The 25,383-nt window shown below is 41.5% G+C and overlaps 1 protein-coding gene across 3 annotated transcripts in view; it reads right to left on the bottom strand.

Annotated features, from left to right (window-relative positions):
* Window positions 1-25,383, bottom strand: part of LOC140188248 (caytaxin-like) — a 57,229-nt gene that overhangs the window by 2,798 nt on the left and 29,048 nt on the right. For all 3 annotated transcript variants that reach the window (XM_072244346.1, XM_072244349.1, XM_072244348.1), the window contains 7 exons: window positions 24,489-24,591; window positions 20,102-20,233; window positions 16,603-16,689; window positions 13,297-13,395; window positions 8,500-8,535; window positions 5,010-5,045; window positions 4,155-4,190 (listed from right to left, as the gene is read on the bottom strand). In XM_072244346.1, coding sequence (XP_072100447.1) covers window positions 4,157-4,190; window positions 5,010-5,045; window positions 8,500-8,535; window positions 13,297-13,395; window positions 16,603-16,689; window positions 20,102-20,233; window positions 24,489-24,591 — 527 coding nt within the window. In that variant the 3' untranslated portion in view covers window positions 4,155-4,156. The remainder of the gene's footprint in view (window positions 1-4,154; window positions 4,191-5,009; window positions 5,046-8,499; window positions 8,536-13,296; window positions 13,396-16,602; window positions 16,690-20,101; window positions 20,234-24,488; window positions 24,592-25,383) is intronic.

Here is a 25,383-nt window from a genome sequence, read left to right as displayed (position 1 = left end):
AGGTCAGTGACCAGTGGTGTGCCTCAGGGATCTGTTCTGGGTCCCCTACTCTTCGTGATTTTTATAAATGATCTGGATGAGGAAATGGAGGGATGAGTTAGTAAATTTGCTGATGACACAAAGGTTGGGGGTGCTGTGGATAGTGTGGAGGGCTATCAGAGGTTACAGCAGGACATCGATAAGATGTAAAACTGGGCTGAGAAGTGGCAGATGGAGTTCAACCCAGATAAGTGTGAGGTGGTTCATTTTGGTAGGTCAAATATGATGGCAGAATATAGTATTAATGGTAAGACTGCTGGTAGTGAGATGGTTCAGAGGGATCTTGGGGTCTGAGTCCATAGGACATTCAAAGCAGCTGCGCAGGTTGACTCTGTGGTTAAGAAAGCATATGGTGCATTGGCCTTCATCAATCGTGGGATTGAGCTTAGGAGCTGAGAGGTAATGTTGCAGCTATATACGACCCTGGTCAGACCCCACTTGGAGTACTGTGCTCAGTTCTGGTCGCCTCACTACAGGGAGGATGTGGAAACCATAGAAAGGGTGCAGAGGAGATCTACAAGGATGTTGCCTGGATTGGGGAGCATGCCTTGTGAGAATAGGTTGAGTGAACTCGGCCTTTTTTTCTTGGAGTGGTGGAGGATGAGGGCGTTAAGGGAAGAAGGTTGGAGAATGGGGTTGAGAGGGATAATAAATCAGCCATAATGGAATGGCAGAGCAGAGTTGACGGGCCAAATGGCCTAAATACACTACTATGTCTGATAGTCTTATATGTGGGAGAAAGAAAGATACAGGGTATGACCTATATTCTTCATCTGTACCTTGCCAGGGAAGGTCTGATTTTTGGATACAGTATTCATGAAAGGCATTTATGAAGTACCTCTGTTTAGGTGAACACAGGTTAGCTGTTGCTGGAGAGAGTACAGGAGGCAGGAGGAATGGAACCAGCTGTCTGGTTTGTTTGAGATGATTATTGAGAAATTGTCCTCTCCTTTTTAGACCTCAGATGTCTGTCAAACACAAACATATTTCAGAGAAACAACGGCATATCTGGGTTGTGGGGCATGAAGGGTGACAAAATACAGATCTACAACAGTAGATCTGTTCCAGTTTCCTCCCATATTCCAAAAATGTGTGAGTGGGTTGCCCACTGTAATTTGCCCTAGTGAACTATATATTGTGTGTATATATGGGGTGGGTTAATGAAATAGCTTTACAGTGCCGTCGATCATTGATTGTGCTTCGATTTCCGGCGCTGTCTGTAAGGAGCTTGTATATTCTCCCTGTGATCCTGTGGGTTTCCTCTGGGCGCTCCAATTTCTTCCCACATTCCAAAGACAAATGGTTAACGTTAGTGATTTGTGAGCATGCTATGATGGTGCTGGAAGCATAACAGGTCTTGTGGGCTGCCCCCAGCACAATCCTCGGACTGTGTTGGTCGTCGATGCTAAATGATGAGTTCCGCTGTCAGTTTCGACATACGTGTGACAAATAAAGCTAATCTTGATCTTGAAATGGTAGGATCTAGCTTGATTGGGGATGAAGATGGGGGAGAGGGGGAATTGTGTTGATAACAATTTCAAGGAGAATGAGTTGAGAACTGATCAATAGAAATGGGTGCTTAGTTGTAGGTGTGGACTTGGTGGGCCAAAGAACCTATTTCTACACTATATCTCTCTCTATGACTGTAGAACTATCCATTTGCCAAAGCCAAGAGCAGTGCAGCTTTAAATATTAGTGAGTGAGCACAGACAGGTGATAAACTATCCACTGCTGAAATCACATCACTGTCAAAATCCTTTAATACTGCCAATAATTATTTTTTTCTCATTAACAAAAGCAAAGTACTGCAGAAAAAGAAAACCCCAAATGCTGGAAATAGTTAGCAGCTCAGGCAGCATCTGTGGAGAGAGGAGAGAGAAACAGTATTAACCTTTAGTAATTTGGTAAATTTAGGTCAAAGCTCTTTTAACAAAACCCGTGCCAAAGGTACCAATGTGTTATATTAACTGTTCATCTCTTAACAAATGCTGCCAGACTTGCTGAGAGTTTTCAGTAAGTTCTCAGATTGAATGAGAACTTGTTTGAATGTTTAAAATCAATTCAGATTTATTGCTCATTTCTTCTCAAAAAGGTGGTGGTGAGTCATTTTCTTGACAGTGGCAATGGAGATGCTAGATTCCTGAAGGTAATCCCTATTAGAGCAGCTGGTTTGATTCAAACAAGTAGTTTGCTAACCAATTTCAGGACATGTTAGGAGTCAAACATATTGCTATAGGGGTGGAGTCTGACTACAGTAAGAGCTCCAAGTTGCATTCCTGAAATGGTATTAGAGAAACAGATAGAATTTTATAATCCGGTATTCTCAAGGTCTCTTACTAATAACTGCATTTTATGCCCTCTTCTGTACTCCCTTTTCATCTATGACTGTGTTCCTGTACATGGTTCTAACTCCATAATCAAGTTCACAGACAACACCACGGTAGTTGGCCTGATCAGAGGGGATGATGAGACGGCCTACAGGGACGAGGTCCAGCACCTGGCTGCGTGGTGTGCCGACAACAATCTGGCCCTTAACACCCAGAAGACCAAGGAGATCATTGTGGACTTCAGGCATGCTAGGAGCCACACTCACGTCCCCATCTACATCAACAGAGCTGTAGTGGAGCATGTATCAAGCTTCAAAGTCCTTGGTGTCCACATTTCCGAGGATCTCACCTGGTCCCTGAACTCCTCCATCCTGATTAAAAAGAGGCAACAGCGCCTTTATTTCCTACGGAACATCACCTCTGTCCCAGGATACTGATGGACTTTTACCGCTGTACCATTGAGAGAATACTCACCAACTGCATCTTAGTGTGGTATGGCAATTGTCCTGTATTGGACCGCAAAGCACTCCAGCGTGTGGTGAAAACTGCCCAGTAGATTATCGGCATCCAATTGCCCACCATTGAGAACATCTACCATAAATGCTGCCTGGGCAGGGCGAAAAGCATTACCAAGGATGCATCTCACCCTAACCAAGGACTTTTTACTCTCCTCCCATCCAGAAGGCACTACAGGAGCCACTGTTCCTGCACCAGCAGGCACAGGAAGAGCTTCTTCCTTGAGGCTGTGACACTGCTGAACCTCACATCACAGCGCTAAGCAGGATTGCACCCATATTGTTCTGTCTCAGTACTCATATATTTGTGTGCTGTAGCATTTACTTTTTATTTGCAGTTATTTTGTAAATAACACTATTCTTTGCATTTCTGGTTAGATGCCAACTGCATTTCATTGGCTTTGTATCTGTATTCGGCACAATGACAATAAAATTGAATCTAATCTAATCTAATACCATGTTTATTTAACATGATACTATTTCTTTAGCTGTTGCTTTGGGAATTTGTACATATCACTGCTTCAGTAGCTCAGCAAGATACTATCACATTCAGATCTTATAATAATTGAGAATTAAAGTGATTGATGAAAGAATGCCTTATGAGAGTAAACTTTACAGAACATTAAATTTACTTAAATTAAGGTAAAATCTAAAGCCTGCTGAAGAAACACATGCATTTAAAACAGCTTCTAAGATATCCTTGAATGAACATGGAGGAATTAAAAATAGAAATACATGAAGGAATGGAGAGAGTCAAGTGAGGTGACATTAAGCCTGATCGAATAAATGGCTTTGCAAAGATTATTAAAGGGTTAGTCAAGAGGTGAGGCAGAGGGGGTTAATTAGGAATTTCAGAAGATCAAAGTTCCTGAATGATCTGCTACTGTGGAGCAGTGGTGGCGATAGATAGGATTCACAATAGTAGAGCGAGAGGACTAGAGAATTGCACAGATAAGATGCGGAAAGATTGCAGGTGGACTTGAAAGTACTTTTTAATCCAAGGTGCCAGTGGCCAGATGGACAATCAAAATCAGTGACAATGAGGAAAAGGGTAAGCAGGACCTTTGGAAGACAGATTAAATACAGCATGGGTTAATGGAGGTTACTAAATGGAAGGTCAAATTGGTGGCAGTGGTGAAATCAGGAGTAGAATTACAGCAAGCATATATAAGCTGCAGCAATTTGAATTACACTTCACTCAATTTTATGCTGGACTAGCACAGAAAGAAGCCACTTGATCAATGGCTCACTCTTAGTACCACTAGGTACAGACCTTCACTCCTGCTGTTCTTCCACTGCAGTTCCAGATCTGAGACAAAAGAAAATCTTATTAGTTTCTACATAACCAAGCTACATAAATGCCATGTAAAATCTAACCTACTTCCTTCAGACATGATTTCCTTAGTGAATATTTAAACGTTCTCTGGGCATATTCAAGTTGTTCTACAGATGTGCAGTAGAGAGCATCCTGACAAGCTGCATCACTGCCTGGTACGGACACTGCACTGCGGCGGACAGGAAGGCTCGACAACGTGTAGTCAAAACTGCCCAATGCATCAACAGCACCAGCCTACCTGCCATCGATGGGATATATAGAGAAAGCTGCCAGAAAAGGGCCAGAGACATCATGACAGATCAGAAACATCACTCTGGTCATGGTCTGTTCGTCCTTCTCACATCAGGAAGGAAGTTATGTAGCATCCATGCCAGGATCACCAGACTCAAAACCAGTTACTTCTCCAAGCAGTAAGACTGATCAACACCTCTGCCCACTAATCCATCCCTCCCCACCTGAAACCATCATTTCCTGTCAGTCACATTATGTACAGACACTACACTCCTGTGCCTAACAAATAATCAATCTATGTATATAAGCTATCTTATGTATTTAAATTTAGTGTGTTTTTTTTATCTTATGGTTTTTTTTGTGCTGTATCGGATCCAGGGCAACAATTATTTCGTTCTCCTTTACGCTTGCGCACTGAAAATGACATTAAGCAATCTTGATCTTGAATCTTTAGATTAGCACCACACCTAGCTCCTCTCAAATTAAACTTAAAGTGGTTTGTTCTTTCCTCACAAACAGTAAAGATTCTATAAAACTGTACTTTCAAAATTACTGTATCACCTGTTTTTCTCAGCTGTGTTTTCATCATCTTCTGTCCTTTAAAATAGAAAATACATAAGGATTCCATTAATGAAAGGAAATGCTGCCTTGATGACAGGGTAATGCCACTTAATCTACTACATCAGCAACCTTTACATTCTTTTCACCCCAACTCCCAGCCGTGTTCTGCTCCAGGAAATTACTAAAATTCATTCATTCCACCTAAAACACTTGCAAATTTTGACAGGTATACCATGGACACCATTTTAGCTGAGTGCATCACTGTTTGGTATGGCAGGTGGGGGGCTACTGCACAGGATAAGCTGCAGAGAGCTGCAAAATCAGTCAGCTTCATCACGGGCACGAGCCTCTATATTATCCAAGACATTTTCAAGGAGCGGTACTTCAAAAAGGCATCATTATTAAGGACCCCACCAGCTAGGATACGCCCTATTCTTATTGTTACTATCAGGAAGGAGGTGCAGAAGCCTGAAGGCACATACTCGATGATTCAGGAACAGCTTCTTTCCCTCTGCCATCCAATTTCTGAATAGACTTTGAACCCATGAACACTACCTTATTACTGTTTTATTTTTATTTTTGCACTATTTATTTAACTATTTTGTATTTTTTTATACAATCATACAATCCATCAGCTTTACTCCAAGGCAACCAGTGCAGTGCTCGTTCAGGGCACCATCAGGGAGTGGATCCATACCTCTGTGGGAGTCCATCAAGGGCTGCCTCCTCTCCCCCACTCTCTTCAACGTCTTCCTGGAACGAATCATGGGTGTTGCCCTTGAAGATCACGTGGGCACAGTCAGCATCAGAAGGAGGAACATCAGAAACCTAAGATTTGCTGACGACATTGATGGACTTGCAGGAAAACAGGATGAACTGGCCAAGCTGGTCAGCCATCTTGACAGGGCCTCCACAAAGTTTGGAAAGGAAATAAGTGCCGAGAAAACCAAGCTCATGGCAAATGCCAACGGTGCCATCACAACAGACATCTCAGTCCATGGTCAGAAATTTGAGACAGTGCAGCAGTTCAAATACGTGGGGGTAATCATCAGTGATGAAGGATCAAGACCAGAAGTCCTGGCAAGAACCGCACAGACAATGACTGCACTATCCAAACTCAAGACAATATGGAGGGACAGCAACATCACCATGAATTACAAGATCAGACTCCTGCGTGTATTGGTATTCTCCATCTTCCTGTACGCATGTCAGACATGGACCCTCACAGCAGAGCTACAGAGGAAGATACAGGCATTGGAAATGAGATGCTATCGCAACATCTTGGGCATCTCATACTTGGACCACATCACAAACAAGCAGGTCCGTAAGACCATCCAGCACCACATTGGCCCCCTTGAAGACCTTCTCACAATGGTGAAGAAAAGAAAGCTGAGATGGTACAGCCACGTAACAAGATCCAGTGGCCTTGCAAAGACCGTTCTACAAGGAACTGTGGAGGGGAAAAGAAGGAGAGGTAGGCAGAGGAAAAGATGGATGGACAACATTAAAGAATGGACAGGGAAAACATTTGCGGTGACCCAGGATCTGGCACACAACCACAACAGATGGAACAGACTGGTGTAAAGCTTGTCATGAGGGCACCCCGACGACTCCACCAGAAGTTAAGGGCGCAAGGAAGGAAGGAAGGAAGGATATATTTTTTTACTGTAATTCTGTTTGTTTATAGTATCATTATATTACATTGTACTGCTGACGCAAAGTTAACAGATTTCACACTGTATGCTGGTGATATTAAACCTGATTCTGAACTTGTGGATAGAAGCCTGATATTCAACAGGATCGCACCCTTTGCCTGAATTGCTGGTGACTCAGTGACCTATGTTACAGTCTGGGCATTACATGAGAGATAGGATCCAGCTGTGGCCCAGTACTGGTACATCCCCTCAACGTTGCAATAATCTGCCAATCTGGCTGAGTACAATGTGGCCACAGGTAAGGCACCTGGAAAAGCACAAATGTCTAGAATCTGTCTCCAAGCTGCAGTCAGGACAGGAAGGGGGAAAAAAACTGAAAAAGAAATGTGTGTTTCTACTCTGAGCTGGTTAACAAAGTTAAAAATGCCTAAGAACTGCGAACTATATCAGAAAAACAGAGAAAGCATTTATGAGCTAATAACTTGGGGAGAGAAGAATTTAGTGGAAGTTACAGTATGGCAAAGAGCAAAGTAAATTGGAAAGAGTTCTGATTCATTAAAGGGCAAGCATTCCATTATCAAATCTTTTTTAATGCAATGTACCAACACATCATCAGTGGAAGCACAGTAAAACTCTGATAATCTGCCATCTGATTATTTATAGTGCATAAATAAAAATAAAGGAGTAATGCGGTACTGTTCATGGGTTCAATATCCATTCAGAAATCGGATGGCAGAGGGGAAGAAGCTGTTCCTGAATCACTGAGTGTGTGCCTTCAGGCTTCTGCACCTCTGTCCTGATGGTAACAATGCCAGGTCCAGGGTGTGAGCTAGGGGTTCGAAGTCTGGGCCAGGTGTGTACAGCACTGTGGAAAAAGTCTTAGTCATATATACATAGCTAGGGTGCCTAAAACATCTGTTCAGTACTGTATTTGTCAATGTGGAGCAGAGAGCGAGTTTGTAAATCTGGCGGGAGTAAAGGATATTGGGAATGGTGAGGGTGGAGTGCCGCAGGAAGGGTGTGGGACAGGTGGCAGAGTGCTGAGGGAAGGGGTGCCCTAGGTGTAGATATACCCAGCCTTGAAACACCAGGCAAGGTCATTTGACTCCAAACAGTTGGTTTATTGATCATTACAGAATGTCTCTCTGGTGCTTTGCTCCCATCTCCCTTTCCCTTTTCCCAAACATGATTCCCCTCTCCCTGCCCCCTTCACACCCTCAATCTACAGTAGAGACCCTAATCAGAATCAGGTTTATCATCACTCACATGTGTCATGAAGTTTTTTTTTAGCAGCAGTACAATGCAGTGCATAAAATTACTGCAGTACTGTGCAAAAGTCTTAGGCACCCTACCTAAGACTACCTACCTGTGACTAAGACTTTTGCACAATACTGTAGTTTGAGCCATGATGAGGGTTGGAAATATCTTGGAACATGGTAGTCTAGTGGTTGGAGTTATTCTATGTTTCAGCTTGTTTTGGTCAGTAAAAACATAATAACTGCTCTTTACAATCTGAAATTCACCAGTTCTATTTCCTGCACAACAGAAAATCTGCAGATGTTAAAATCAAAACAATACACACAAAATGCTGAAAGAACTCAGCAGGACAAACAGCATCTACAGAGAAGAGTAAACAGTCAACTTCTTGTCCTGATGAAGGGTCTCGGCTCGAAATGTCGATTGTTTACTCTTTTCCATAGATGCTGCCTGGCCTGCTAAGTTCCTCCAGCATTTTATGTGTAGTTCTATCTCCCACTCCATTTACACTCGCCAGGTTCACTAACAAATTTATTATACCACTGCATAATGTGTAAAAGAAAAGTGTAATTATTTACCTGGGTTTTTTAGCCTTGATTCTTTCTTCTTCAAATCTGAAAGTTAGAAAAACTGGGATTTATCCATTATTTCATCAGATCAGTGAAACTTACCAAATCACTTCACATGTATTTAGACTTGGAACAAAAACCTTGCAAACACTAGTGCTCTCTTTGTGCAGCCAAACTGAGAGAGAGGGAAGTGGCAGTTTCCATCACATCCAACAGGTGATGATGAGAGAGATAGCAAGATCTGGGTAGTCTGTCAAGGTGGGAGAGCCCTGCCAGACCCTCATAAAGGCCCACAATCACAGTGCCAGTAGGCTGCAGCCCCGAGCCCAACGTCTCAGTACTGAATGGCTGCACCACTGACTGCTCACACAGTATCAATTCCCGCAAGCAGTCTCAGTACATAACACTTTACACTAGATCCATGCCAAATTCCCAGCAACCTTTACGTTACATAAACCTTTATTATAAACACAAGAGATTCTGCAGATACTCGACATCCAGAGTAACACACAGAAAATGCTGGAGGAAACTAGCAGGTCAGGCAGCAGCTGTCTGCCAAAAGCGGAATTTCCCAGTGGCCAACAATTTTAGTTCCCATCCCCATTCCTGTTCTGACATGTCGGTCTATGGCCTCCTCTTTTGCCATAGAGGCTACGCACAGGATGGAGGAACAACATCTCCTATTCCGTCTAGGTAGCCTCCAACCTGATGGCATGAGATTGATTTCTCCTTCTGGTAAAATTATTTCCCTTCCTCTTCCCTCTTCTATTCTCCACTCTGGCCTTTTACCTCTTATCCTCACCTGCCTATCGCCTCCCCATGATGTCCCTCCTTCTTCCCTTTCTTGCATGGTCTACACTCCTCTCCCACCAGCTTCCTCCTTCTCCAACCCTTCACCTTTCCCACCTTCCTCTATCACTTTCTAGCTAATACTTCTTCCCCTCACACCACCTTTTTATTCTAGTAAATCGAAACATCAACTGTTTACTCCTTCCCATAGATGCTGTCTGACCTGCTGAGTTCCTCCAGTGTTGTTTTGTGTGCTCTGCTTTTTATTCCAGTGTCTTCCCCTTCCTTACCAGTCCTAAAGAAGGGTTTCAGCCCAAAACGTAGACTGTTTATTCATTTCCATGATCTGCTAAGTGCCTCCAAAGTTTTGTGTGTTTTAACCTTTTATTAGTGCTGATTTAATTACCACACTCTCTCCTGGGACTGAGCACTAAGTGAGATACTAGTGTATTTAAAGCTGAGGTCAAATCCTGTGTGGTTCTGGTGAAAGCCCTTTTCCTGATCATAAATTCAATAATACAACCACTTTGCTACAGGATCCCATGTTAATCCATATACCAAACCTGTATACCAGGCCAAAGTTTCAGTCTCATCCAGTCATCTTTCCCTCTTCTTCTGAACACATTGACCTTTGCTGAGTCGTAGTTTCACAGTGGGTGTACAGTTTGTGGCTCTCCCTAGAAAAACTGGGGGACAGTGACCAACACTCCCTGGCCTTTAGCATTATCATGGAAAAGGATAGAATCAGAGAGGACAGGAAAACTTTTAAGTGGGGAAGGGCAAATTATGAGGCTATAAGACTAGAACTTGCAGGTGTGAATTGGGATGATGTTTTTGCAGAGAAAGGTACTATGAACATGTGGTCGATGTTTAGAGATCTCTTGCAGGATGTTAGGGATAAATTTGTCCTGGTGAGGAAGATAAAGAATGGTAGGGTGAAGGAACCATGGGTGACAAGTGAGATAGAAAATCTAGTCAGATGGAAGAAGGCAGCATACATGAGAATTAGGAAGCAAGGATCAGATGGGTCTATTGAGGAATGTAGGGTAGCAAGAAAGGAGCTTAAGAAGGGGCTGAGGAGAGCAAGAAGGGGGCATGAGAAGGCCTTGGCAAGTAGGGTAAAGGAAAACCCCAAGGCATTCTTCAATTATGTGAATAAAAAAAGGATGACAGGAGTGAAGGTAGGTCCAATTGGAGATAAAGGTGGGAAGATGTGCCTGGAGGCTGTGGAAGTGAGTGAGGTCCTCAATGAATACTTCTCTTCGGTATTCACCAATGAGAGGGAACTTGATGATGGTGAGGACAATATGAGTGAGGTTGGTGTTCTGGAGCATGTTGATATTAAGGGAGAGGAGGTGTTGGAGTTGTTAAAATACATTAGGACGGATAAGGCCCCGGGGCCTGACAGAATATTCCCCAGGCTGCTCCACGAGGCGAGAGAAGAGATTGCTGAGCCTCTGGCTAGGATCTTTATGTCCTCATTGTCTATGGGAATTTTATCGGAGGATTGGAGGGAGGCGAATGTTGTCCCCTTGTTCAAAAAAGGTAGTAGGGATAGTCCGGGTAATTATAGACCAGTGAGCCTTACGTCTGTGATGGGAAAGCTGTTGGAAAAGATTCTTAGAGATAAGATCTATGGGCATTTAGAGAATCATGGTCTGATCAAGAACAGTCAGCATGGCTTTGGGAAGGGCAGATCGTGTCTTACAAGCCTGATAGTGTTCTTTGAGAAGCTGAGTAGGCATATAGATGAGGGTAGTGTAGTGGATGTGATCTATATGGATTTTAGTAAGACATTTGACAAGGTTCCACATGGTAGGCTTATTCAGAAGGTCAGAAAACATGGGATCCAGGGAGATTTGGCCAGGTGGATTCAGAATTGGCTTGCCTGCAGAAGGCAGAGGGTCGTGGTGGAGAGAGTACATTCAGATTGGAGGGTTGTGATTAGTGGTGTCCCACAAGGATCGGTTCTGGGACCTCTACTTTTCATGATTATTATTAATGACCTAGATGTGGGGGTAGAAGGGTGGGTTGGCAAGTTTGCAGATGACACAAAGGTTGGTGGTGTTGTAGATAGTGTAGAGGATTGTCGAAGATTGAAGAGAGACATTGATAGGATGCAGAAGTGGGCTGAGAAGTGGCAGATGGAGTTCAACCCAGAGAAGTGTGAGGTGGTACACTTTGGAAGGACAAACTCCAAGGCAGAGTACAAAGTAAATGGCAGGATACTTGGTAGTGTGGAGGAGCAGAGGGATCTGGGGTACATGTCCACAGATCCACAGATGCCTGAAAGTTGCCTCACAGGTAGATAGGGTAGTTAAGAAAGCTGATGGGGTGTTAGCTTTCATAAGTCGAGGGACAGAGTTTAAGAGTTGCGAGGTAATGATGAAGCTCTATAAAACTCTGGTTAGGCCACACTCAGAGAACTGTGTCCAGTTCTGGTCGTCTCACTATAGGAAGGATGTGGAAGCATTGGAAACGGTACAGAGGAGATTTACCAGGATGCTGTCTGGTTTAGAGAGTATGCATTATGATCAGAGATTAAGGGAGCTAGGGCTTTACTCTTTGGAGAGGAGGATGAGAGGAGACATGATAGAGGTATACAAGATATTAAGAGGAATAGGTAAAGTGGATAGCCAGCACCTCTTCCCCAGGGCACCACTGCTCAGTAGAAGAGGACATGGCTTTAAGGTAAGGGGTGGGAAGTTCAAGAGGGGTATTAGAGGAAGGTTTTTTACTCAGAGAGTGGTTGGTGTGTGGAATGCACTGCCTGAGTCAGTGGTGGAGGCAGATACACTAGTGAAATTTAAGAGACTATTAGACAGGTATATGGAGGAATTTAAGGTGGGGGGGTTATATGGGAGGCAGGGTTTGAGGGTTGGCACAATATTGTGGGCCAAAGGACCTGTACTATGCTGTACTATTCTATGTTCTATGTTCTAAATCTTTGCTAAGACATTACACCTACAAGTCTAAGTGGTGAGTGCTAGCCAGTGGCTTCAGTCCTGCATATACTGCATGTCATGTGCTGGATCCTTCAATAAAAGGGGCACGACAAAATACATCAACTTTATTTTTTATTTGTTTATGCTGGTGTTCATTATTGGCAAGGGAAGTGTTTATTCCTTTTGCTAACTATTCCTTAAGAGGGCATTTAAGAGTTAACCACATTGCTGTGGGTTTAGAGTCGCACAAGGGTGATAGAGTCCCTTCCTTTAAGAACAGTGATGAGCCAGATGGGGCTTTAATGACAAGTAGTAGGTTCTTCGTAACTGTTACTGTGACTAGATTTTAATTCCAGATTTATTTAAGTACTTAAATTTGAATTGGTGTTGGCGCGTGGCCCAGTAGTTAAGGTGTTCGTCTAGTGATCTGAAGGTCGCTAGTTCGAGCCTTGGCTGAGGCAGCGTGTTGTGTCCTTGAGCAAGGCACTTAACCACACATTGCTCTGCGACGACACCGGTGCCAAGCTGTATGGATCCTAATGCCCTTCCCTTGGACAACATCGATGTCATGGAGAGGGGAAACTTGCAGCATGGGCAACTGCCGGTCTTCCATACAACCTTGCCCAGGCCTGCACCATGGAAACCCTCCAAGGCACAAATCCATGGTCTCATGAGACTAATGGATGCCTATATATATAATAAAATTTGAATTCCTCAGTTGCTTAAGGGTCCGTGAGTGCAGTCCTCCAATTGCCTCCTGACTCCAGTTCAGTATTTTGACTACTTGGCTACCAGATCCGATTCTCATCCATTACAGAGTCAGGTCACTGAACAGATATTTGGATTGGGAACTAAGTCTGTTTCTCATACTCGTACTAAAGTTTATTGCTGTATAACCACAATTAAGTACAGATTTGCAACTGACCTTTTAGTACAGTACCTATAAACTTGGTATCACACTGTTCAATGCCTTCAAAGCTCAGTCATTTGAAGGAACCTTCACAAGCCTTCTCCGACCAAGACATAAAAAGTTTTTAAAAGTCTGTTGGATGTCACCAGTGTTGATACGTACTGTAAGACACACTCTGGGATCTGCATCTGTTCCATTGGAATGACCTGCTCCAGTTCAGACAGAGTGTAAGCGTACTGAATCTTACTCATGAACTTAACACTGAAAAACAATGCAGGCAGAGACAGGTCAATTAAAAACATTCAACAGAATTAATTCCATCAATGTATCTCAGCAACAAGCCAGACAACCTTTAATTCATTGAATTTATTTGCCATAGACCTCAGATTACATCCAGTAGTAGAATCATTATACTGTTAACCACAAGCCATTCAGCCCATTGTATCCATGATAGTCTTTGAAGACCAATCACATTAGCCTCATTCCTCTGCTCTGTAGCCCTACAAACTAATTGCACTTAGCTGTTAATTCAATTGCTATTAAGTTTTCTTAAGCAGGTAGTTTTCATTATAGTCTTCAAAGGGGAATTGGATAAATATACAAACGAGAAAAATAAATCGCAAAGCTATGGAGAAAGGTCCAGTGAGCGGAATTCAAGAGTTGCTCTGATAGAGAGCCAGCACTGGCACAATGGGCCTACCTATAATCATTCAGTGATTCTCTAATTCCTTTTTGAAATCCCAGTACAGGTAGCTGATTCCAAATCATATCCAGTATCCATTTTCAACTTCCAAGGTAATGTGTTGTTTCCACACCTTGCATCATTTCCCTATCATCTGATCACTGAAACACCCACTACTGGGAGTAGGTTCTCTCTATTGACACTCCATCAATCCATCATGACCATTTGCACCTCTGTCAGATATCCCCTTGGCCTTTTTTTCCATTCGGACAACAACCACAACTATTTTTGTTTAGTCTTGCAGTTGAATTCCCTCATGCCCAGAACCATTCGAATAAGTCTGCATCCTGCACTCGTGAACATTCCCAAGGTTTGACAGTCAGAGCTGGGTGCAATACATCACTTGTGGCCTAACTAGTGTTAAACATACTGTAGTCTCATGTATTTGTATTCCATCCCTTTATTTATGAAGGCACATTTTACTAATTGCTCTCTCAAAACATCGAAGATTTATACACACAAATAACCAGGCTTCCATATATTGAATGCTTTAGAACTATGCTACTTAGTTCATATTAGTCCTCCTCTTTATTTGGCATAATGTAGCACACGTTAAATTAATAAACTTTATCTGCCACTTATCCAACCATTCATCCCTCTATCTTGCTCATAGTTTATAACACTTCCAATTTCTGCATCACTTGCATATCTTACCTCACGTACTCTAAACCAAGGCAGCAACTGATGTCAAAAACAGTGATCCTAGCACTGATGCCTAAGGAATATCTCAGTACCTTCCTTCAGTCTGACAAAGAGTTTGCTTTCTTTTATGATTCATTGAGAAGATTTGGAGAGGGTCGAGAAGAGATTCTTCAGGATGTTGCCTGGAATGGGGTGTATTATCTACAAGGAGAGGTTGGATTGTTTTCACTGGAGCATCAGAGGCTGAGGGGATAACCTGATACAAGAATTAAAAAATTAGGAGAGGCTTAGATTAGGGTGGTGGTCAGTCATTTTCCCAGGGTGGATATGTCAAACAGTAGAGGGCGCAGGTTTAAGGTGAGAGGGGGAAAGTTTAAAGGAGATTCGCAGAATATGTTTTTTGTATAGAGTGGTAGGTGCCTGGGAATATGCTGTCAGGGGAGATGGTACGATAACAATGTCTAAGAGGCTGATACAGATAGGTACAAGAACAGGCAGGGAATAAGAAGGAATATGGACTATGTGCAGGCAGATAAGGTTGATTTACAAAAGTTTGTAGATTGGCATCATTTAGTTGGCCAAAAGATCTGTTCCTCTGCTGTGCTATTCCATGTCATTGCTGACAAGACCAGTATTTATTGCTTACCCCTGCTTGCTTCCTGAACATGGCATACTTGTCCATTTCAGAGAGTAGTTAAGGGTCAACCATGTTGTTTTGTGTCATAGGTGGACCAGAATGGGTAATGATGTCATAATTTCTTACAAAGGAAGTGCTGAATCAGATGGATCTATAATTTAAATTTCCCCCGCTTCTCTATTTGGTATTTTATAGCACATGTCACCAACTCATCAGTTCAGGCCTTTAGATTATCAGTACGAAAACATAAACAAAATCCTATCATTGGAATGTCTCCCTGAAGGCTGCTGATGATAGAGCTGACTGTAATCCTAAGAATACTGAAACATTCCATAGCTTAATAGCTCAAATCTGCCTTGTTTCATTAGTAGGGTTTATTTTCCAGTTTGCATTTTTTCATTGTTTACTTGGTTAATTACTGTGGCAGTTAAGCTGCAGCAGGTTTTGAGGTAGGTGCATGGGATGTGGTGCCAAGGACAGTGGAGGTAGAAACAGATACAATAGAGACATCTCAGAATCAGAAAGAGACTCGTTAGATAGGTACGTGGATGAAAGGAAAATGGAGGGGTATATGAGATTGATCTTAAGAGTAGGTTAAAACATCAGCACAACATCATGGGCCAAAGGGCCTATACTGTGCTGTCTATACTCTGTTCTAACACAGCAAATGTGAACACCTCCGTAGCAGCAGCTGAAGCCCAATAATGGTAGGGTTGGCGGATAGCACGACACTATTACAGCTCAGGGTGTAGGACTTCAGAGTTCAATTCCAACGTCCTCTGTAAAGAGTCTATATATCCTCCCCGTGGAGTACGTAAGTTTTCTCCAGGTTCCCCAGGTTCCTCTCACAGTCCAAAGATGTACCGGTTGGTAGGTTAATAGGTCATTGTAAGTTGTCCCGTGATTAGAATAGGGTTGAATCAGGGTTCGCTGGGTCTATGCAGCTCAAAGGGCCAAGCAGGACCTACTCCATGCTGTATCTCTAAATACATAAATAAAGTAACTTCCCCTGATGAGTAGCATCTATATCCTGTCCACGTCCCCAACCCAAACCATTGCCCAGGGCTGATCTCTCCTGGTAAGTCCGCAGGCAAAACTCCCTGATCCCTCTCCTGCCCTGACACTCATCCAGAATGTCCCTCAGTCTGATTGTATTTCTCCTCCTCCAACAAGTGATATTGTAGCCTTTGTACTAAACCACCCTACTCAAGAATCTCAATTTACCAACTAGACTGGAATATTCATGCACTAGCTCATTATGACATTAATCCTCTGATTAACTGCTGCAACCTTTATACATGTCAATCTTGGAAATGTTCTCTTTAACCTAGTAGCCCATTATGATATACAGCCACTGGCAACAGCCAATTTATTCATGGATGGAGATTTTACTGTTAGCATAGTATGACCACAGTCAAATAGATATGTGACAGTTATAGCTCGTTACCTAATAAATGGCCTGGATATTGCCAGCACGGTCCTAATAAACCAGGATGGGTGAACGATTATTAATGACTTTAGATTCTTCCTTAACCTGTCAGTTGGAAACAGAAAGTCTATAGTCAGCGTTGTATTTCACAGAAGTCCCCAAACAGAAACAGAACTTAGGGAGGTATCTTGCCTCCATCAGTTCAATCTTTCAAAGAAAGTTTCACTTCAGAAAAAAGTCTAACTGCATTTTACCTGACTCCGCAGTATTAATAGGAAACCACAGCAGCCAACTCTCACAGAAAACTCCACAAAAGTAGTGAGATCAGCTGTTAATTTTTTTGTGTTACAGTAATGTGATGATTTTTTTCCCAGAACAGAGAAAATTGGATGTCCATTAGAAATGTTATCAGTGAAACAGATGTCATTTGATTAGAAAGGGCCTTGATTTTAACTCTCCCTTAAAAGATGATGTTGCAGCTTATTTAAACTTTAGAGCAGAATTAGGCCATTCAGCCCATGGTGTCTCCTCTGACATTCGATCATGGCTGATTTATTATTCCTCTCAATTCCTTTCTCCTGCCTTTTCCCTGTAATCTCTGACAGCCTGATTAAAGAGAACCTATCAACCACCACTTTAAATATTCCCAATGACTCGGCCTCCATGCCCTCTGTGGCAGAGAATTCCACAAATTCACAACTCGTTGGCTAAAGAAATTCTTCAACTCTGTTCTAACTACTGGAAATATACTCTCCACGTCCACTCTGTCTAGGCCTTTCAATGTTCAATAGGTTTCAATAAGATCCCCCTCTTTCTTCTAAACTCCAGCAAGTACAAGCTCAGAGCCAAGCCATCAAATGCTCCTCATATGCTAACACTTTCACTTATGGAATCATTTTGTGAACTTCCTCTGGACACTCTCCAAAGCCAACACATCCTTCCTTAGATAAAGGACCCAAACCTGCTCAGAGTACTCCAAATGTGGTCTGACCAATGTCTCATAAAGCCTCAACATTAAATCCTTGCTTTTATATCCTAGTACTCTCGAAATGAGGGCTAACATTGTGTTTTCTTTCCTTACTACCAACTCAACCTGCAAGTTAACCTTGCGGAAATCCTGCATCAGGACTCCCAAGTCCCTTTGCACCTCCAATTTCTGAATTTTCTCCCCATCTAGAAAACAGTCTGTGCTTTTATTCCCTCCACCAAAGTGCATGACCACATAGTTCCCTACTCTGTACTCCATCAACCATTTCTTTGCCCATTCTCCTAATCTGTCCAAGTCCTTCTGCAGACTCCCTGTTTACTCAACACTGGATTAGAATGACGTTCACAGCAATGATATACTCTTGCTGAACATGGAAAATGGTTGCAAAATAAAAGAAAATCCCACTGTTTGAAAGCTTTAAAGCGCATTAAGGGAAGAAGAGAAATGTCAAACCAAAGAGAACCTTTGGTCCATTGAAGCTTATTTATTGTTAGTTACACTACATCTTGTCACACTCTATTTTGCATACATTTAAGCCTGTTTCCTGCCTTGTTAGATTATCGTAGACAAATCATTGATTCTGTGAAGAGGTCTTTTATTTGTGCTTGGGCGTGCAAAATTTATCAGAGTGAATCTTCTTACACCAATCACTGGTAATAACGTTCACCCATTTACCCCTTTGATAATGCACTTCTCATCCCAACCCATTTCATGCAATCTGTTACGGTGATCACACAGTTCGCTCGTTGTTAATTGTGATCTGCACAGTTTGATTTTCTCTTTGAAGATCAGTGGAAATACACTGGGAATAGCTGGTGCAGTGTTTTATAAGTCATCAATGCAACTTACCCTTGCAATTTATTGATAATGAATTGTATATTTGACATCTGGATTTAGTCCAAGTTATTTACAATGACAGGAATTTTCAGTAGCTACTGATACAATTCATGAATTGTGGCTTGAACAAATGATTAATATTAATTCCAATTATTAATTTTGGTACAAATCTTTATTACTGTTGGTGTAATATTTCACAAAGGAGTACTACATATTGTTCACAGTGATTAGTGCTTTTCATTAATAGTGACCAGTTCAGATTTTTATGCTTTATTAGGTGATTTTTTTCATATTAACAGTGTTGCTGTACTTAACTACAGTAAATAATCAATGCTGCTTATTAATGACAACTGGTACAACTTGTTGGGCTGGATTTTACTGCACTAGCCCTCTGTGTATCCAGAACAGCTTGCTGGATGAAAGCATCCTGGATGTCTTTGACAGGCCCTGCATAGCGGAAGGGTTTTGAGGATATAATCAAGTCACTTGGATGGGGCAGAACCACACTAACTGATGAAGCCATTGAGAGCATCTTTTGACAGATGGCAAAATCAAGCTGCCAGCTCTACCACCTGTCAAACTTGTAAGCTTTTAATTAATCTGAATGGTCCTGATGTTCAGAAATGTTTAAAAGCTGTGGAATATGAAATAAACAATTAAAAGTAAAAATGCAAAAAGAAGATAAGCAATAAATAAAATTACCCCAGAATATTTGAATTAAGAAAAAAAACTGATACAAAACCAAATAATTGTGCACATGAAGAACTTTATCTTAAGTATTAAAATTAAAAATCATGGTCTGATTTGTGGCTTTTCTGTAAAATGAATTGAATTGTAGTGCTCAATCACCAGAAACACTTGTCTACAAACTGATCAATGACCAGTGAGCTGTTTTAATTGATTCCATCCTGGTGTTCTGGATCTAGTGCCTGAGAGTTCAGTAGCACTCGTGACCACTAGTGAGTCAACCTCACAAAGAGCTATTTCTTATCCTTAATGGCCTGCACCATTGCAGAGCATGCAAGGGAAAATAAGAGTCTGGGGACTGGCTTGGATCCGACAAGATGTGGGAGATGTAAAACCACATTCTCTCTGGGAAAAATCAATTCCTATCTGCTTAATATTGAAATAAAATCAATGCAGCCACACCTGTATGTGTGTCATTCCTTCAAATAATTATTTCAAAATGTTTGCCTTTCAAAATAATACATTAATTGTTCATGATAGTTTATCTTCTACCTTAACCCTATATGTATGTTCTAGTTTTTGTGTTTAAAATGAGTTTCTTTCCCTTCCAGTTTGTCGTTACTGAGGGTTCTTTGATTTGGTTGGCTCTGTTTGTTTGATGAAGAAATCTGTTGGTGGGTCCCGCAGATGCCCTGGAACAGCTACCCGACAATAATTTACACTGAGGAAAGTGTCATGGATATGTCAGCTTTTTATAGATTATTTGTTGAATTCAATGATGGATACTAACAAACACAAATCATTTGGTCACTTTGTAAGCTTGGCCAGAGATTAACTGAAAATTCCATGAGAAGGAGCAAAGATATGCTTTGCTGAGACAAAAGTAGGGGAGGAAGCTGGAGATAAGCCTTAATGCCATTACTAGCCTTAACTTATCTTTCACAAGAGCAGTAACAGACTGATAGATTTTGATTCTCCTGCTTCATCAGTCCACTTTATACCTACCTCCTGTCTATCATCTGATAACACTTCTTCAGCCATCCCAGGCCTGGCATCCTCCTGCGAGGTGTAGCCCCATTCAGGTACACAATCATGTAGTCTTCAGCAACTAGCAACTCCAAGATGCTGATCACATACCTGAGAGACGGGAAAAGAAAAAAAATGAGAATTAGAATCACATGGCCAAGATCCAAGCAGTTAACTTTCTTTTTAATGTTCACTAGCTAGGCCCTGATTCTGCATATATCAACAGTATTCAGGTTGCCTGCTTAAGTATCAGTTTCTTATCTGCACCCATTTGACTGGATGTAGCAGAGTTGCACTCAGGCACACATCCACATGCATCCCTACACTCACACAGAAGAATTACTATGCTCAAGACAAGAGCACCCAACTGCATATATGCACACTTTGAAGCACAAACTCCATGCAGCTGATATTGATATGATTTCTTCTCTTCAGTGTCCTCCATCTTGCTTCAGAACTGCCATTAATATGCCACCCAGTTTTGTAGATTACCACCCATCAAGGACTTCCCTTGCAAATAATGTTACCTCCCAATAGTTTTTATCTTTTTCAAGACTCTGTGTGAATTTCTCCAAATTTCTAACTTGCTACATTATCAAGAAAGCACCAACCAAATGGAAAAATCATGTTCTCTGTGTCCATTAAATATTATCATCATCATCCTTGCCCTATCTGTTGTATTTATCACAGTCCAGCCCCACACCATCCTTTTGCAATCACTTTGCTTGATTCTACCCTTACTATTTTCATAAGGCTATTGAAAACTTTCAACTCCTGCTATAAACGTTGTACTTTTCCCATTTGTGTATTTAATATTTCAGTAATATTTGAATAAAATTGTGAATATATTGTTTGATTAAGCATTCTTTGTTTCAATAAACCACTATGGGTTACATGTAAAGGTATTTGAATGGCATAGGTCATTATGCCACCACGTCATAACTGCATGCCTCGCTAAAGTGTTTTTCTTTCAAATAATTTTATGTTTTTGAGTTACAAAACATCACAAGTGGTGCAGGAGAAGTAAGAAACAAATCTGAGATGATGCACCTGTTGAAGTGCAGTGAAATGTTCAAGTAAAAAAATGTGCAGCGAGATTTCCACTTAAATAAAATTGCAGCAAAATGGTAGGATTTTTAAAAACACAGCACGTATTTCTTTGGAAAGGGACAAAGAAGTTCAAGTTTAAAATAAGAAGGGAGAAAACAGATGGATTCACAGGTTCATAAACAGTGAATACCAGGCGATAATGATAATAAATTTTTTTAAAAAAGCAGAAATGGCTGGCTACATCAGAAAGATAGATGTATTCAATGGAACAAGAGGTAACTGAATAATGTATACTGAGCTAATTGGGCTGTGTTTTAAAGCAAATGGAATAGTCAAGGAGAAATGATTGCCAGTTTTACTGAATATAATAGATGGAAAAGCAAGTAGCTTGCTTAGAAGTTTAATAGTTCCATCCAAACCAGCTGAAATGAGGATTGCTGATATCGTGAAAGTAAACCAAGTAAACCATTGTTGATTGCAGAAAGCTTTCGGTTTCATAAGCAGAATCAAAAGGAAGGGGAATCCATTTCAGCGTATGCAGCTAATTTGAAGAAATTGTCCAAGCGTTGTGAGTTCAGTGATGGGCTTAATGATGTACTGACAGAGAGTTTAGTTTGTGGAATCTTACAAGAAAGTATTCAAAAATGGCTCCTAACTGAAGCACAACTCACATGTTAAAGAACAGTTGAAATTGCTGTATTGACATAAACAACAGACAGAGTCGCAATTGAGTGCAGTCAGGAATGACAGCAAGCTGGAACAAAATTGCAACATCTAAACAGAAACCAGCCAAACAAATTGTGTTGTGCCAAGGGCTCACATGCACCAGACCAATGCAGCTTTAATGGTGAAACGTGCAGAAAATGCAACAAAGTAGGGCACATACAAAGAGCATGAAAGGCAGACAAAAATAAATGGTTTGCACAGGGAAGAAAAAATGCTAAAAAGTCAAGTTGCAGTTTCAAAAAGAGCAATAATTTGCCTCCTGATGATGGAACATCTGATAATGATGACAGTGACACGGGATTGGGTAGCCATGAGATTTATAATGTGAAGATGAACAACAGACAAGCAATATGGCTTACACCAGAAGTGAATGGCAAATTAATTAAAATGAAATTGGATATGTGCTCCACTACTTCAGCCATTCCACTACTACCAAGAACAAGCCGCATTGTGGTAAAAACAGGAGGGCCAGCATTGCAGGGCCTGCTGAGTTCCTCCAGCATTTTGTGTGTGTTGCTAGTATTTCTATGATTAGTTGTCAGCCTGAATTCAATCTTGTACTTGTGTCCACCAGGAAACAGAGCCATATCTCCGAATTCGTATTGCTGCTGTGAAAAGGAACACCCATCTGTAGATTGAAAATATACACTTGTGCTTGATAGTCAGTAATGAGGGTAAACTCTCTCCCATACAAGTATTGGTTGAAACATTTTACACCCCAAAGCACAGTCAAGTTCCCCCATTTTCACCAATTCCAGGATGAACTTGCTCTTGATGGAGGTTGCCATGTGCACAGATTGAGTGCTGTCGTAACATCCAAGCTGAGAGTGTTGGAGGAGCTACATGTTGGCCACCTCGAAGCTTTGCCTGGTGGTCTAGGATAGATCAGCAAATTGAGCAGTTCGCTATATGCACTGTTCAGGATGCCAACACGTCCAGAACATGCCAACAGCAGTGCCTCTCCGTCCCTGGGAATGGCCTGAGTTACCCTGGCAGAGGATTCAAGTGGATTTTGCTGGGCTATTCGTGGGCACCAATTTCTTTGTAGTAGTGAATGTACTACAAAGTGGCCAGAAGTGTTCCTAGTAGACTCCACTACAGCTTCGCACATTGTTGATGTGTTGAGAAGCCTCTTCTCAAAGACTGGTGTTCCAGAACACTTAGTCAGTGACAACAGGCCACAGTTTGTTGCCGAACAGTTTCAGTCATTCCTGAAAATGAATGGAATGAGACATATTGTATACGTACTGTCCCACCCAGCTACAAACGGTTTCATGGGAAGGTTTGTCCAGAGTCTAAGGAAGGCACTGCAAGCAATGTCAGAACACACTACACTAATACTGAACCAGAAGCTCACAAATTCCATTCTTGCATATTGTAATATAGCACACTCCACAACCAACAATGCACCAGCTATGCTGTTCCTGGGACATCCCTTGTGTTCACTCTTGGATCTCCTCAAACCCAATCTTAAGAAGAGTATGCAAGACAAACAGCAGACACAAATTGAGGGCTCTTCAAACAAGGAAGTTTGATGTTTCACTCCTGGCAAGATACTACAGAGGTGGTCAAAAAGAGGGTGCTTGGAAAGATTAGGGATAGAACTGGACCATTCTCCTACACAGTGCAGATTGCATCTGATGTCATCTGGAGATGACACATCGATCAGTTGAAGACAGTAGAGTCAATTATTAGAGAAGAAAGGTGGTCAGAGCTGTCAGAGCTGTTTCCTGCAGTCCCAGTCAACTCCTACAACCGCCATGGAGATGACACTAAAACCTGAGATTGCTTCACTTCCACAAATTTCACCTGCCAAGCAGAGTGACCCTATCCCCACTCATCGTCGTCATCCCACAAGAGTAAGAAATCGTCCAGTGATTAAATCTTCAGGCCTGAATGAGACAATTTAAAATTTACTATGCCGTAAATGTCTATATAATAGTTGCATTGTATAGAACATATCTACATACTGAAAGTTGAGATGCATTCTATATTGAGTTGGGAGTTTATAGCTAAACAGGGAGAACTGCTGTGTATTTAATATTTCAGTAATATTTGAGTAATATTGTAAATATATTGTTAGGTTAAGCATTCTTTGTTTAAATTATGGGTTATATGTAAAAGTACATGAATGGCATACGTCACCACATCATGAGCGTACACTTCGCTAAAGTAAAGAAATGAAACATAGACATTCCCCCGGTCTCCTTGCGTTTTTCTTTCAATTAGTTTTATGTTTTGGATTTACAAACCATAATATCGTTAAACTGATCCTTCTTCCCAGTTGCGAGTCTAAAAGGTGCAATTGCGAAACTTGTTATCATCATCAATCACAAGCTGAAACTTTGGTCCCATCCACCCACTGGTTTCTGAAAATTAAACTTTGCAAACCTTGGGATTACTTCCTTTTTTCATCTTGGTATAATTCTGCACAGGGGCCTCAGACATTGATCTCCAATCTGTCTTCATCAATGTTAAACTTATATGAGAGTGAGCTAGTTATTGCTTGCTCACTGTTGACATCTGGAGGATAGGTTGAAAGTTATTGGTTCTAGTAAAGCAGTCCAATGGATATGGATTGCACACTTACAGGAAGAGGTTTTCCATGATGTAGGTATAGTCTGCACATCCACTATCAGGCAGGTAACAAGCAGCAAATACAATGATTGCATTCAATCCTTCACCATAATAGCCTACAAAGAAAAGAAATGTTTTTAACTGTGATATACACACTTTCAAAAAGTGGGTGTTAAAGGATTGTAGATACTGGAATTACAAAGGGCACAACAGGCTCCTTCAACATAATCATGCTCACAGAACTAATCCTGGTTAAGCCAATGGGAAGACAGACTTCAGAATGAGATAATTAGAGAAGAATTCTACTGAAATTTTAATGTTACTGACTGAAAACCACCAACCAATATTAGAATATGGGACAGAGAGTCCTGCTGAGTTAATGAATGAACTGCTAAATATCTGGTTAGGAATGAGAATGATGTTTACTAAGACTACAAAAATCTGATACAATTATTTTTCTAGCATGACAATGACAGGTAGAGTGGGCAGTGACAAGTGGTATAGTTTGTGAATGACATGGGCCATGGATGAATGAATATTAATTTCCATATATTTAGCAAAAACTGAGCGCTTGAACAAATTGTTTCCTTTGACACACCCCAACTCTTAAGTCAGAATGCTGTTCATTGACTTTAGTTCGGCATTCAGTACTGCGATCCCCTCCAAGCTGATTGCCAAACTTCGCCAGCTTGGTATCAGCTCATCCCTCTGTAATAGGACCTTGGACTTTCTGACTAACAGACCCCAATCAGTTAAGTTAGACAACTTCTCCTCCTCCACTCTTACCCTGAACAGCGACATGCCTCAAGGCTGTGTGCTGAGCCCTCTTCTGTACTCCCTTTTCAGCTATGACTGAGTTCCTGTACATGGTTCTAACTCCATAATCAAGTTCGCAGATGACACCATGG

The sequence above is a fragment of the Mobula birostris genome, chromosome 26, assembly GCF_030028105.1.
Source record: "Mobula birostris isolate sMobBir1 chromosome 26, sMobBir1.hap1, whole genome shotgun sequence".
Taxonomy (NCBI): Eukaryota; Metazoa; Chordata; class Chondrichthyes; order Myliobatiformes; family Myliobatidae; genus Mobula; species Mobula birostris.
Note: the sequence above shows the minus strand (reverse complement) of the source record. Positions and strands in the feature narration are given on the sequence as shown.